Source organism: Micromys minutus (genome assembly GCF_963924665.1).
Source record: "Micromys minutus genome assembly, chromosome: 15".
Taxonomy (NCBI): domain Eukaryota; kingdom Metazoa; phylum Chordata; class Mammalia; order Rodentia; family Muridae; genus Micromys; species Micromys minutus.
This window is the reverse complement of record NC_137984.1, coordinates 8382431-8398286: the sequence shown is the minus strand read 5'-3', so window position 1 is coordinate 8398286 and position 15856 is coordinate 8382431. Positions and strand designations below refer to the sequence as shown.

The 15856-nt window shown below is 35.3% G+C and overlaps 1 protein-coding gene across 2 annotated transcripts in view; it reads left to right on the top strand.

The window, feature by feature from the left end:
• NKAIN2 (sodium/potassium transporting ATPase interacting 2) overlaps window positions 1-15856 on the top strand; it is a gene marked incomplete at both ends in the record, with an annotated part of 975028 nt that overhangs the window by 413700 nt on the left and 545472 nt on the right. For both annotated transcript variants that reach the window (XM_080929354.1, XM_080929353.1), the window contains one exon: window positions 8921-9058. In XM_080929354.1, the coding sequence (XP_080785480.1) occupies window positions 8921-9058 (138 nt within the window). The remainder of the gene's footprint in view (window positions 1-8920; window positions 9059-15856) is intronic.

The window sequence follows — 15856 nt, the reverse complement described above, 5'->3', positions numbered from 1 at the left end:
TTTTAAGAATAAGGCACAAAATATATTGCTCATCTTGCAAATCCTTATTGTGTTTAATAAGCACTGGTTAGCTATAATGTGATACTGGAGTACATAGGAGAACATTCATGGGATGGAGAATATTACATTCTGCCACATGCGCCTTTGTCAACAGGAAATCATGTGCCATGGTGGAAGGCCGTCTCTGGATCTCTGATGAATTTAATAACACAGCTGCTCTAAATGACCCAGGAGATGTGGCATTTGCAATGCCAGAAAGAGAACACTTCACAATAAATTCTAAAATGTTCCTGCCACCAGCTGAAATGCCATTGTCCTGTACTCCTGGTTGGAATTTCTCATATAACCTACCACTACAGCTCCTGTTACACATGCCAGCAGTCTTGGTAACATGGCTTCTTTCATTCCAGCCTTTGATTGGACTTGGGCAGGCAGAGTAAGTGAGGCTGTCATCTTTCGTCCTTCTGAAATTGAATTTCATGGAAGGGATGTCACATAGAGTTTGAGAAGTAATTGACATCTTCCATATAGCTGCCTTGCACTAGTCAAAATAAAAATATGTTCATAACTGTGTCTTAAAGAATAAGCTTGTGTATGGGTTTGTGAAGAAGTAAAGTACCTCAGAGAGAAAGGAAGTGGGAAAGAGCTCACCATGTGGGTCATTCCATCTCTATGGCATCACTGACACCAAGGAGACCCTCCAGCTTTTCACCCTCAATAATGTTATATTCAATGTGTGTACGTAACAGGGAGATCTCAAAATAAAAAACATCATTGTCCATTTATTGCACCACCTTAGAAAGACAGTGAAGAGTAGGAGGATGAATGCTCCAAGCAGCATTTAGTCTTGGGTTCTTAAAATAATAACTGTCTACAATAGCATATAAGTAGATTTTCAGACCACACCTGAAAGCTGCATTATTTTGTCTCATAGAGTTACATGGTACGTATTTTAGACCATTTATTACTTTTTAAGCAAAAAGTTGATACATTTAATTCTCCATATGGCAAATTTAATGTATTTATTATGATTTTTTTCATTTGAAATATCTAGAGTTTTCTCTAGATACATCCATTTGCTATGAGAACCAAACCCTTATGATACATAAAATAAAGAACCTTACATGTTATTTCTGTTTGGTTTTTCCTGGGCTCTTAATAGATTTAAAAGTCAAGAGTGAACAATATATGATACTCTGTAGCTTAGAGATTTTCCACATTTAGTATATTTTATTATATATATATTTTTTATATTAATATATTATCTGCTGTGACCTGTAACAATTGTGTTAGCCATAAGATGATGATTGTTTAAATTTTCTGGGTGAACATGAGAAATTCAGGAATGACTCAGAAACATATATGTAAACATAATGAGGATGTATCTGATAGACTTATTTTGATCCAATTTCTGATATAACATATATTTCAAAAATATATAAAAATATATATACATATATATATTATATGTATATCATAGTCAATATGGATTATTCTAGAGAACACAGCAAAATGTATGTGATCAGCTCACTGGTGATTCTTATTCCCAACTCTCTGAAACCTAGGACAAAACTTGGGTGGCTTAGTGTTTTTAATGTTTCATGGGTGCTTATAAAGTATATGACATATAAGATTCCACCATTGAAGTCCTCGTAGTGCTGCATAGCTTCCTCTGGATTGTGTTTATTTGGTTGCTTTCTTTTTTTTTTTTTTACTCGATTTTGACATTGATGACATGTTGTGGTCTAGTGACTGTGTTGCATTTCCAAACTCACACCTGTTATGTGCTTTGAGTGATACATGAAAACTACCTAGACAAACTGTCGTTTCAATGTGTTCCGGGTCTTTTAAGAGGTTACTTTCTGACAGAGCAAAATTATAGACTCCACAGAGAGATCAAAGAGATATCTCAATCAAAAGAACCTCTCCTATGAAGGGGTTAGTCTATTTCACGTGGATATACTAGGATTTAAAACCTGGCAAATGATCTTAGGCTGTGAAGATTTAAAATGAGTTTGCCACATTATTTCTAATAAATAGTATTGCTTGTGGCTTCATGGGAATATTATTTGCTAATTGTATTGATAGCAGAAAATATCAGTTTGGCTTATATCACAACAAATGTTCAGATATATCTGTGCCATCACCTGTGCCGTGAATTACACAGGTAGTAGGGATAGAATAATAGTGATAATTCTGTCTGTTTTCTACGCCTGATGACAACTTTGTGAATTTGAAAATCAAGCATGTCAGGCAGAAAAATAGTTACCAGGTTTTCTTGGGGCATTCTCTATCGTGTCCCAAGAAAAAAGAACCTTTATATTTCTTTTTCTGTTGAGTTAGGAAAGCAATTGGTGTAAAACTAAAAAAAGGCAAATAGCATACCAGAAATGTCTAGTGTGTTCAGTATTCTATAGCAGGTTGCTGTAAACAAGGGTATATATGTCAGGAAGCAGGGGTTGCTCCTGGTGCTATAATTGTGATATTAAACATATTAGTCTTGTGATAGTCCGTGCACTCTCATACAAAACATATATAATACTTGATAATTTTTTTGTTCAGTCTTCGGATATTTCCTATTGAAAAACATTAAAGTTCTAACATGAAACCTAATGTAAGTATTGATCAAATTATAGTAATTGTGACATCAGAATGAAGACATTCCCTATCCAGTGAGAGGACAGACTTTCAAATGTAATGAGGAAATACTAAGATAACTCATTGGCATTAAAAAAAAAAACCCAAAACTCAGTTCCAAAATTCAATTAATGTTTAGTGATTTCACTCTACATTCACACACACACACACACACACACACACACACACACACACACACACACACACAAACACCTGTACACATAGAAAACAAAAAAAAGAAATGTTATAATTTTGTAAGTTCATTTTAATAGGAAGAAATATTTTATTTATGCTCTTTTATTAATATACTCTGTTGCCTTTCACAAGGGTTTTCACTTTTATTTTTTAACTCATATAATATCCATCAGCTATTCATCACCTTGTCTTTTGATAACATGGGTGTTGACTATAAAATGGTTTTAAATTGCTATGCAGAATGAAGGACTGCAAGAAAGAAGAAATTATTTTGTTATCATAGCAACTGGAATATGAGATTCCAGATTAAAAGTTATATTTGAATAAAATTATTATCAAAAGTAGGAGCATCCAGATTAACTCTATGTTACTAAACCCCTAAATTTCCTAAGGGAAAATATGCCTGCTTTAGGACAAATGTGGTGTCAGAATTTCACAGAAAAAAAATCAATTTGGTAATAATCATAATGTTGTTTTTTGAGTCCTTTGTTTTTGTGTGAATCATTGCTAAGTTCTTACAATTCTATTTTTTTTTTTTTTAGTATGGAGTGGTCTTCATCATGTTAAAAGTATTTTACACTTATTTACATTGTGCATGCATGCTTGCAGCCAAACGTGTGTATGGAAGTAATTGCTATGATATAGGGGACATGGCCCATATATGGAGATCAGTTCTTTCCTTTCCTTCTACCATGTGAGTTCTGAGCATCTAACTCAGAACCCTAACTCTTTATTGACCTTGTCTATATAAATGCAGGTTTGGGGGAAAGATGTTTATTTTCATTTGAAGAGTATTAATAAATTGCAATAGAGAAAACAAGGTTTGGTAACTGGGTTTTGTCCATGTTTGCCAGGTTTCCATAATATGTTTTAGAGATGATATGTCAGAGGAAAAAGAATCACTGGGTAATATCCTCCTTCTACAGAGTTTAGATTTTGATGGATATCCACCATGGTGTAATTTGTATTCATGACCAAAATCATAAGAAACATTTAATCATTTCTAACTGAAGCCTACTAGGAGTTGAAAAACCTAGAATGATATTTCTAGTAAAATATTTTATCTGAATTTGCATGCAGACTTAAATGTGAATTAATAATAACAATCATCTTATGGTGTAAACAATGCATCTAATATGCCCTGTATAGATATTACTCTTTATTTATCTTCAGAAAGACTGCAGCAGATAATGAATTCTAGTCCCCCATTTTACAGATAAAGACAGTAAGATTTATAGAGACTAGGGAAACTACAGTGATCAAACCATGAGTCTGAATATTAGTAGCAATTTATAATTTTAAAATACAATATTTCCACAAAAACATTTGTTTGATGTCTGTTCTAATCAAAGTGATGTAGGTCAGTTCTATTTTATACGGTGTTATAGTGTTGCTTGCTGTGGTTCAGACTCTCATAATGATGTTGGCAATAGTTAATTCTTCTTAGTGAATAACCATTATTGAAGAGAAAGAATGGTTCAGTTTTAATAAAAAATGTTATTTGAGATTAATATTAGTACCAGATAATTTTAAGTTGTTCTCAGTGATATCCCCAACACACACACACACACACACACACACACACACACACACACACACACACACATTTATTTAAATATCTACAGTTACCTAAGTGCAATGAAACTCTCTTGGATGAAAACCCTGTTACATTGGTCTGTGGCTACTCTATAATCACTGCAGATGATAATTAAATTGTATATTGTTCATGCTTTATGTAAACTTAATTTCATACTGAGATTGAAATACTGTCTCTTTCATATAATGTTTGAAAAGTGGCATGTGTATTTACATGTATTTTATCCACCACAAACAAAAACAAAGAAATGATTTCCCTGTATATGGTGTTTGGATTTTCAGACATTGTTACATTCTGTGATAGTCTAAAGACATCTGCATGCCAGACATGTTGTAAAGGCACAGCCCACCTCTAAGATAGTCATAACTTTTGGGACTCTAGATTAAAACTGTAAGGAACTAACTTGCAAACTCAGGCTACACAAATGCTTTGAGGTCAGTTTGGCCCGTACCCTAAGTCTGTCTTGTGTATTCACAGTAGTTGCTGCCAAAACTTAGAAACAAATTAAAAATTAAATAGCTAAATTAAAATAAAAATTCTTAATAAAGTTCAACTAGGCAGATTTGTGAATGTACAATGTGCTGGTATGGAAAATATTGTGGTATTTCTCTGAGAGAATCAATAAACAACATCACAATCATGCTGCTGTCCCATTCATGTAAACAAAGATGGAAAATCCACACATGCTGCATGTCTATTTTCTTATTCTGACATCTGCATTTTTGTTTTATGCAGTCTACAGTAGTCTGCCATGTCTTCACAGGTTGCCTGTGAAAAGAGAATGAGACTGCTTGGCTTCTCCAAAGTGTTAAAATATTTAAGGAAAATTATGCCATATTTGTGATTTGAGACCAGCAGAACCCTTGTCACAATGTCAGACGAAAAAGAAAGAAAGAATTACATTTTAGGCACTTTGTAAAACAAAAACCAAAATGCCAAATAAGGTTTCATCAATTCTGTTGCTGAATTTTAACACAAAATGTAAGTGTGCTAGTAATGTACCAGTCCAAACAGAAGTTATAACAAAGACACAATATAATAATAAATAATGAGGAAGACTACAGTCATCACTCATATTGCTGATCAGGTATTAGCCCTTAAATTTGTGAAAATTAAAAATATTATAACAGTAATAATGGGACAGTATGATTTGTGGACCAACCTTTAATGGCAATTAATGGTATTGTGTAGAAGACAAAAGAAGGACAAATTTTATGTATTAGAAAGGGACAATTACAAAAGCTTTTTGTGCTAGTTATGAAAATAAGGCAGGGGCATAAGCAATAATACTGTATCTTTTCAAGGTCAGTTCCTTGCATTTATACATCAGATGATTTGAAGGACATTTGAAAGTCCCTATGGATAAAAACAGAATACTACTAAGAGTGCATTAAAAGGATCAATAAGTAAATGCAAATCGTGAGTTTTGCTGTCACCAAAGATAAGATAATGTCACAAATTGAAATTATAGGTAAAGGTTCTCTGTACTATTACAAAAAAAAAGAAGAAGAATGAAACAACAGAGTTTCTATCATCAGTATACAACACAACATAAGGATGCACAGAGTGTGCATATGTGTTCATATCATGCATGTGTGTGTGTGTGAGTGTGGTCTCTATGTGTCCATGTGTGTCTGTGTTTTATGCCTTCCTCTATCATCCTTCCACTTGAACCTGGGACTTGCTGATTTGGCTAGATGGCTGGCTAGCAAGTACCCAGGATCTTCTTTTCTCCATCACTCCAGCTCCTGGATTATACAAGCTATACTAGGTACTTGGTTTCAGGTACTACTATTGTGACCTCAGAGAGGTCAGACATTTAGCATCATAGGATCCTTAATATACAAAATCTGAGAATCGGGATTCTGTCCTTAGGTTTCCATATGACTGAGGAGGGGTATGAATTTTTCCAGAAGAGAAAAGAGGGTTTTAACAACACCTTATGCTGATATTTATCACTCTTTCTGATTTAAAAACAATGAGAAGAAAACTGAGCTATGCTTAAAAGTCATTCTTAGACTCACTGAATACCTCCCATTCTTCAGTGTAGCTTTAGACTACAGCACCTGTGAAAACTATTTATTATATACAGTAGAACAAGGGCAAAAAGAGATCATCTCATGAAGAAGAAGCTATTTGTTCTGTCATATGAACCTAATACATGTTGTTAAATTTTCATTTTGGCTTTGCCAACTTAGCAACCACATTATTGTCTATGTGTTTGTATAAATAATGATAACAGTATTATCTTCTTGTGCAATTGGCACCTTTGCTCAGAAAGTTCCCTCTGCTTGACTGATTTGCACAATGTTTTTCCCCTGTTATGCACTGATAGATGTGATGCCCAAAGTACAGAGAATTCAGGGTTTTGGTTTGGTTTGGTTTGGTTTTGAAGTTGCCTTGCATTGGTGTTTATATGTAGGCACAAAGGGAGGAGGCTCAATGTAAAAATTAACTTTCATACAAATGTTTAGATGTTGTTCTGTCAAAAAAACTACTTAATCCTTGGCAGTATTTATTGAGGTACACAATGGTCACCCAGCACTGCCCTGTGTCACTCATTTTGCTGAATACTCAAAATATTGAAGGAATGTCTCAGCTTCCTAGTACCAGTTCAGTGTTCATGTAGCTGTTACATTCAATCTCTAGAGACTTTTTATGATCATTAGCCAATCAGAATATTGTATTGCTATATCTTGGTGCTAGGATAGATTTAGCATATACAAGGCAACAAAGGTCATCAGCACCAACACCATCTCATCTTCATCTTATCTCCTCTTCCTCTCCTCTTTCTTTGGCTCATTCCACCTCTGACCCTTCAACAATGCAGGGACCATGATTTGTTTAGGTTGAGTGCATAATATTTGCAGTCATTTCAAGGTTCAGGCTTTGCTCTAGGGGGTGGGGGTATTGTGCAAACAGCTGTTGGGAATTTCTTCTCTCTCAAGTCCTCAGGAGGAAGTCTGATACTTAGCTAAAACACTGAAATGGGAATAATGACAATCAAGAAGCCTGCAATCTGGGCTATATGTATGGTTTTTAAATAAAAAATGAATACAGGTAACATTATATGGACTGAACAGTTTGTATGTATATATTTAGTAACATATATGTACACACATACTCATAACAACAAAGAAAGAGTCCATACGTTAATTTGAGATAGAGGAAAGGAAGGTCAGGAGACACATTAGAGGGGTGGGAAGAAGGAAAAAGAGGTAGAAATAATGTAATCAGGCTATAGTAAAAATATGAATCGTTGAAGGTAGATATCTGTGCACACACATGGGCATCAAATGTGAGCCACTGAATGTGTGTAGAAGTCAGAAGACAATTCATGGGAGATGGTTTTCTGCTTTCACTGTGGGTTCTATGGATCAACTGAAATAATCACTCTTGCACAATAAGCTCTTCGACCTGATGAGCCATCTCACTGGCCCCAAATGTGTTTATCTTAAATATAGTATTTCCTGCTGGAGACAACCCTCATTAAACCACAATAACATTAGTAAAACACAGGGTTTTAAAACCCCCATTTCCACTGAAATCATGGCTGAAGTTTTTTGATTCCTAGTGTGGAATATTGAGGTCATTTTTGATGTGTTTGTCTGAACAATAAGATTACTATCAGTCCACTTGAGCACACACAAGAATAAAGCCAACAGGCTACGTTTTTTGTTAGGCCCAAGGAAGGATTTTCCAGCAATTTATATTTCACTGTCTAGTGAAAAGTGAAATTAGAGTTACTGACAGTTTGTGGCTGATACTTGGTTGTCTTTGTTTTTATCTTCTCGTTGTATAAAATTTTTGTATGTCTTAATTGCAAACTGATTTAAAATAAGACAAATTGTCATGTATTTGAAACAATGACTGATTTTTGTTTTGTATTTGGCATTCACATTTTTTTGACCTTTCTTTTACATTACCTGCATAATGAAAAAACTGATTTATAGCTCTGCAGTGTTAAGACTGGAAGGGCTCTTCCCAGCTGCTGAAGTTCACTTTTCAGTAAAGGGTCAGGCACTCAGATAAGAAGTGAATCATGTGGCCCCTTTGGTTGTGAATCTTCATACAGAATTCTAGTACCTCACTGACTTTTATATTTTCCTCTGTATCAATCCCCAACTCACAGTGTGACGTTTGAAGCAAACCCAACATGCCCCTGTATGGGGACTTGCATATCTTTGCTTGATGACTTCACGTGTTTAATAGTGCACATAAATTATAATTTTTGTGACTGTGTAGGTGACATCTTATAAACAATTCCTAGTGTTTCCTTAGAATCATCTTTGGAAGGCAAGTAACTCTCTGTGAATACCCCGATGCTGTTTCTATTCAATAAACAGGAACATGCCATTCTCACTGTTAAAAATACCACATACAACAGCACAGTTACACTTGCTCTTTATAATGTCCCAGAGATTCTTTTAGCTTGACTGTGTGGTGTCTCTCACTTATGCTGACCTCTCCTGTTCTCTGTTCCTATTCCAGGTTTGTGTGCTGGAGAGGCAAATATTTGATTTCCTTGGATATCAGTGGGCACCTATCCTGGCAAATTTTGTACATATTATCATCGTCATCCTTGGTTTGTTTGGAACTATTCAATATAGACCTCGTTATGTGACAGGAGTAAGTACCCTTCCTGCATTTATCTATTTTACTGAGCTGGAGAAAAATGGGCAAGCTACAGAAGTCCTCCATTTTAAGGATAGCATAATCGTATATTATGTGTTCATTTTCATTGGGCAAATGTTTTCTGATGATCACAAAGAGAACCATGATCCTATCATTAGAAATTACCGCATTGTGGCCCTTGAATTAAGAATGATATAGTAAGATTGTTTTCTCATTTTAAATACTTTTATTTTAAAAATTAAATATGCATAGCTTAAAAGTCACTGCAAACAAATATACTACTGATGGGACAATTTCAGTGCACACTAGGGATAGTAATTGAATTAGTTGGAAGCCAGAATACTCTGGAACGTTGTCTCTGTGTTTCCTGTAATTCTCATTTTGACTTAGAGGATGTATTTTGCATTCCAATTCAAGTTAAACTTACTTCACATAAAAGTGAAATTCAAGTGTCTCCGTTGCTATGGGAACCCTGACAGCATTTTTTAACTTTGAATATGCCTCAGACTTGAGCTATCACTCCTTATTAATGTGGGGTATTTTTCCCCCAAGTTTAACCTTTTGTGTTCCGTTTATATTTTTGACAAAGGATAAATGTATAGCATCTTATTTTATATGTATAAACAAGTTTGTCACAGTGGGTTTGTTAGTATATCCGAAGAGGAAATACCTCACTGAGCCCACATCAACAGGGCTTCTTAAGTTTCAGGAAACTTGTTTCTCATTAAGTGCCTCCTTGGTTGGTCTGTTCTATATGCCTGAGCACAGATACAGCTCGCTGGAACTGAGGCAAGAACATAGGGAAAGATGGAGAAAAGGGGTTCAATGCCTTGCTTAGGAATCCAGAGAAACCTTTAGTCCACGCATGCTCTGACAGAGGACATGTTATATGTGTAGCTAGGTAGTGATCTACATCTCCTGAAAACTGTTCTGTTGAAGGGCAAAATTTTTCTAAGTTATGGTAGTATTGTCTATTGGACAATTTTATACAGATATATAGATATTTTATCAGATTCACCTTAATTACTTTCATTGTTTCACTCTCCAGCTGAATTTGTTCCTTTATTTCTCATGTTTTTATAGGTGTGTGTGTCTGTGTGTGTGTGTGTGTGTGTGTACCCACACATGCGCAGGTGCATGCACGTGCTCGCACCCATGCCAGTGAGTTTAATTAAGGTTATTTGCATGAACATACATGAGAATATGGGCAACTTACCAGTGACTGTACACCTCCTGTAGGAAAATGATTCCTCATCTCTAGCAAACTGTTGAGTTCTTGTACATTCTCAGGGGGAGTGGTGCCTCATAAAGCATTGCGTCATACAAGATAAACTGTTGAAGGGTCCAAATTTGTCCAGAATAGGGGCAGATATCTGTAGCTGCCAAGAGTTCATGAATTCAGTGATTATATCAATCGCAGAAAACACTTTTTACAACACTTCTCTCCACACCCCTCCTCTTACATCCATTTTTCTTGCTCTTGTGTTTCTTGGTCTAGGAGTACGTAACATCAATGTCCTCTTTAGGGCTGAGTACTTAACAGCCATTTACTCTCAGCAGTTGACTGGTTTTAAATCCTCCGGTTAACTGCTGCATACTGCAAGCAGATGCTTTTTTGACCAAGGCTGAGAGCGTGGCCCCTCTATGGATACAAAGATAAATCATTAGGAGGCATGTTAACAACACGTACTGTTGGCAGAACAATGCTAGTAGTATTTTTTCTAGTACTCATGACTGGCCTAGCCAGTGGCATTTGACCAGGTTTACAAAATCAGGAAGGCATCACCTCATTTACAGTGTGACCCACATTCAGTGAGAAAGCATCATATAACCATGCCACCCTTGTACCAGTGAGCAGAACTCATCTGCCAAATCAGCATTTCAACATGCCAAGCCTACATCTGTCTATGATGACCTTCCTCTTCCAGAAGCCAGTACTGTATGCTCTAGCGCAATGGATACTTGCCAGGAAAGAGGGTACTTGGTTTATTTTTCTGTGTCCTATAGCCAAAACAAATCCCTTTTCCTGAATATGGTCTTATGGGCAGTTTTTTTGTGAGCAACCAAGAGCAATGGCTACAGCCTGTGTATTTCTGGTTGCATCTGGTGCCTCCAGGACCAACTACTCACATTTGGCAGTGTTGTTTGTGTTTATTAACTGTTGGCTTCTGGGAACAGCATAATCCACTTGAGTAGTAAACCTTCATCAAATGATCACTTTGGGGAGACAGGGAGGGGAGGGGTGAGAACAGAATACCTGTAATGATGTTGCCTTCCTTAAAAAAATGTGTGCACTTCTTGAGTTTGTTTTGAGAAGTTATTTTTCCCTGTTCAAGTACTTAACTGTTTTGATAAAACAAACAAAGAGCTTCAATGACAAATTCACAAGATTCAAGTTTCTAGAAGGTGAAACTGCCAATAGCCAAAACGTTGAAAATCTGTGCTTCCTATGTTCTAGATAATCAGTATAACAATATAAATAATGTAAGTATGAATATAAAACAATGAAGCCATTGGAAAATAAGTGGTTTCCATAGGCCTAGGAGAAGGACAAGAAAGTGCATGTTTAATGAGTTTGGCTTGTAGTGCTAAATAAATATTCTAATACTGGGACCACCATTTGTTCTCAAAGAAATATGCGCTTCTGTGCTAATGTGAGTCACCCACTGCAGGAGCAGTTTCTTCGTGGTCTTACATTAGTGACTAAGATTTCAGTATGTGTTACTCATAATTATTACATTTTGACACCTTAAATGCTTATTTTTTAAAATCTCTTTGTACTTTTGCAATGAAAATTTAAAAATATTCTATGTGTGGTTAATAACTATTTTCTAAAGTCAAAAATATATTTTTAAAAAGTTTTAAAGCAGATTATAAAATTGGGTTTAGAGTAAACCAAACCATTTTCTTATCCTCTTCTTATCTTTTCCTTTATTGTACATTTGGAAGTATGTGCATTTGTTGCCTGCTATTCTTTTCATCATGGAGGTGTATATTGAGTCTTACAGTCTAAAGGCAATAGACATGCCAGTTTTATGATCGATCATTATTTCTCAGTTTAAGGGCTGGGATCACAGGCATGTCTAGTCATTCAACAATACCTAATTGAGAGCTGCCCAAAATCATTTTAATATAGATCATTTTGAGTCATAATTTGTTTTTGGCTTTCTCATTTCTCATTAATTCTCTTTATTTTTAAATATACCTTAAATATTTTTTCATTGTATTTATTGATAGATATCCCTTCTGCTTTTGCTTTGAAAAGGCAGCTTGCAACATAAATGTCCAGTGTTGAGTTGGCCAATCATCTCATTTATGTCTCCATATTAATTACTAACTACTGAAAAAAATGCTTCTCTGATGAAAGTCAAGAGCTATAGTACCCTCTGAGTATAAAGATGGATAGTTAGGGGCAGAGTGATATTATGCCGGTTCAGCAGCATAACTTCTTTCCTAGTGCCCATGACCTACCTAGCCACAGTTCTTGGCTCAGTTAACAGTTAACATAAGATATGGCTTGTGGCAAAGACTACAATCAGAACATAGTTGTTGACCATCATAGCCCACTACTAGTATCATACACATGTCTAAATCTTACCTGGATGGCTGGCACATAGCTTGTAAGCATTCACAAGTACTAAGTGTGCCCATGGCTTTTCTTCCCCAGCAGCTTAATTATCACCTCCCAGCACTGTGAAAGATACCCCTTAAGAGTAAAGATGAAGATTTCAGGTTAATGTCAGCTTGATCCCAGGTCCTGTGACCAAATTATGTGTCTTCAGGAATAAGGTCTTACCATAGAATCTTAGTGTACAAGCAAAAGCAATGTCAGAATCCAGTATTCCTTTATGGATCCCTGAGATCCATTTGACTGGGGAATGAACTCAGTTCACTAGCCTTAAAGCAGGTTTCATCCGCTGAACCATTTTTATGGCTTCTAAAAGTGTTTTTATTAATATACTTTGTGTATTATTTGCACTAAAGATGTAGGAGTATCTCATTTTATCCCTTAAATTTAGAATTAATGGATGCCAGAAGCCTTAACATATTTTACTAATATATCTCCAGTTATTCCACACATATCATAATCTTAGATATGTCTTGGAGCTCGGTAATCTTGTAAGATGTACATGGTATTAATTGTAATTATACCAAAAAATTTGAGTAAAATCTATAACTCAGAATTGACTGAAGCAAATATTCAGGCTCTATCTTCATGAGACAATGATTTGTTGGCTGGTAAGGGCAAACTTAACGCTTTTGTAGAAAACAAACATGGCAGTGCTTTTGTAGCTCAGTAGCTACCTATGTAAAGGTGTGATGCCCTGGTTTGGTGGGGGTGCATCAATTCTTTATTTGGGCAAAGTCATATATGCCTCTTTGTTTCCTGCTACCATTGAAAACATTCTATCAGAGTTCATAGATCTCCAGTTAACCCATACTCCATAAACTAAGCCACTAGTACTTCTTAATAGGACATTAATTAAAAATAATTGTCCTTAGCACTTACAGAAAGTTCTGTTAAGACTGTGCTATTTATGCACAATTATTTAAAGGATAGAAGGAGTTTATATTTTTGTCAGAAACCCCATGCAACAAACCCTAGTTAAGTTTTTATATATGCACTGTAGTAGTTGGATAAATTTTAATAATCTGGAATGCATGTTAACCATCTGCTCTGAATCTATAACTGCACAACTGTATAGTGACATATCTGTGTTATTCATTATGAATCATGAAGTTTTCTCCAAGTATTGATGCAAAGCAGACGGACAAGAAGATCCCACCTTGTGATTCAATGCTGAGAATGGCCATGTTTTTGTTTTGCATTTGTTTATTTGACTGTTGCATTTTAGGGGGAGATTTTTGGATACTGCTTTTTTCCTCGAGTCAAATCAATATATTTTGGTTGCTAAGATAGGTACCCTTATTTTCCCCCTGTCCATAGAGGATATATGCAAAGACACCAGCCAACACAGGAGGTCACAGTAAATGTACCATGAAAGATTTTTACCCATTAAGAGATGAAGAGAACTTTGAGGGAAGCACATGAAGCTTCTCATTGTTGTATTGAAATTGCCAGCATTTCTGTCCTTATTTAAGAGAAAAGGGGTTTCTGAAGCCCAAACATTACCACAGGTCATCTCTCAATCTGATAATGCTAGTAGTCATTGTATAACTGACCATTATACAGCTGGACAAAGTGCTGACTCATAATTCGGAAGAGATAGACTAAAATGATACATCATTTTATCATGCTACTCAGAGAGACATGCCTTTTAAGGCACAGGATTTGTTGATTTTTAGAATTTTCTATTTAATGTTTTTGGATTATTATAACTATAAGTAATAGAAATGAACCCACAGATATGTAAGGACACAGGAACATTAGGTTGCATTTTGACTCGATAAGCTTTTCATAACAAGCATTAAACCTTGGATTATTCTATTCTGATTTTTCAAAAGACCTCACATATCAGATGATAGAGCTCCCTTATTGCATCCTATTTTGCAAGAGCAGAAGTCTTGTTTAGCTCTCAAGTGTCACGCACTCAAGCATACACACACATGCTAATTGATTCTCTTATTGTGCACATTTTCCTACATAACATTCTGCCTTACAGGCTCTGTGGATTCTGCATGGAAAAGACCAAGGTCTAAGCACTGTTGAGAATGAGATAATACATGACCAAGAAATATACACTCATAAGCATCACCATGACCCTCCTCCTCATTATCATCACCATCATCATCATCCTCCTCATCAAACTGTTGTTATCCTCCGGATATTATGAAATGATATAAAAGAGTTAGATACTCATATTTTCCTGTGTCTTATATTTTAATTGTTACATTCTTTTAAAGGAACCTTTGGTTCATCTAGAACGGATTTTTAAAATTTCATTTTATAGGTGATATCAAAACTATTTTGTTTTACTCCATGTTATCTAGGGTTTCTTCTCATTTGATATAGATTATGTACAGAAAACCACAGTGGTGGTGAGTTCATAAGAGAAATGACTATTTCATGTACAATAGACATGATTTCATAACCTCTCTCTAGTTGCTGGCTCCACATGCTTTCTGCCTCCTCTCCTTCTTTAGACCCAGTCACTCAGGTTCTTGTTCTTGGCACTTTGACTTTTTAGGCATTTCTCCATTGACACCGCTCATTATAGTAAGAAGGGCCCGGATTTGAACTCATCAGAATTATTATATATAAAGAAACCATTTAGAAGGCAGGGTCTCAACCATTGCTAAGGAGGCATCTGCATTGGATAGTCTCTGGAGTAGGAATAATACTTCATCTGTGGATGATCACACTTGGTTTTCGATATTCTATTAATAACCTTACATCTATGCACATATAACTAGCACTAACTGGCCTTTTAAAAAAGACATAAAGTTTGTAGATGGAATATTAGAGATATAAAAAGAATTTGTGGGAGTGATGAAAATAAATAGAATTATATTTCATTGTATACATTCCCAGAAATTAACATTTGAAACTATTTCATTTATATTTCTCTGCATTGTATACTGTAAAATATATTTAAATATATTTAATAAACCATTTCAAATTTATTAATGAATAAATAATAAAATGCAAATTCTAGTAAGAAGCCTGGGAAAGACAAATAAAAGTTGAATGTATCTAAGTAAGGAAACCAACACATAAAAGCATAAAAATGAAAGAAATACATTCTCAGTACCCTTAAAATTAGAGAGCACTTAATTATCACTTAAAAATACATGCCCCGACTTTGCAAACCATATACATGTTGTTTTTTA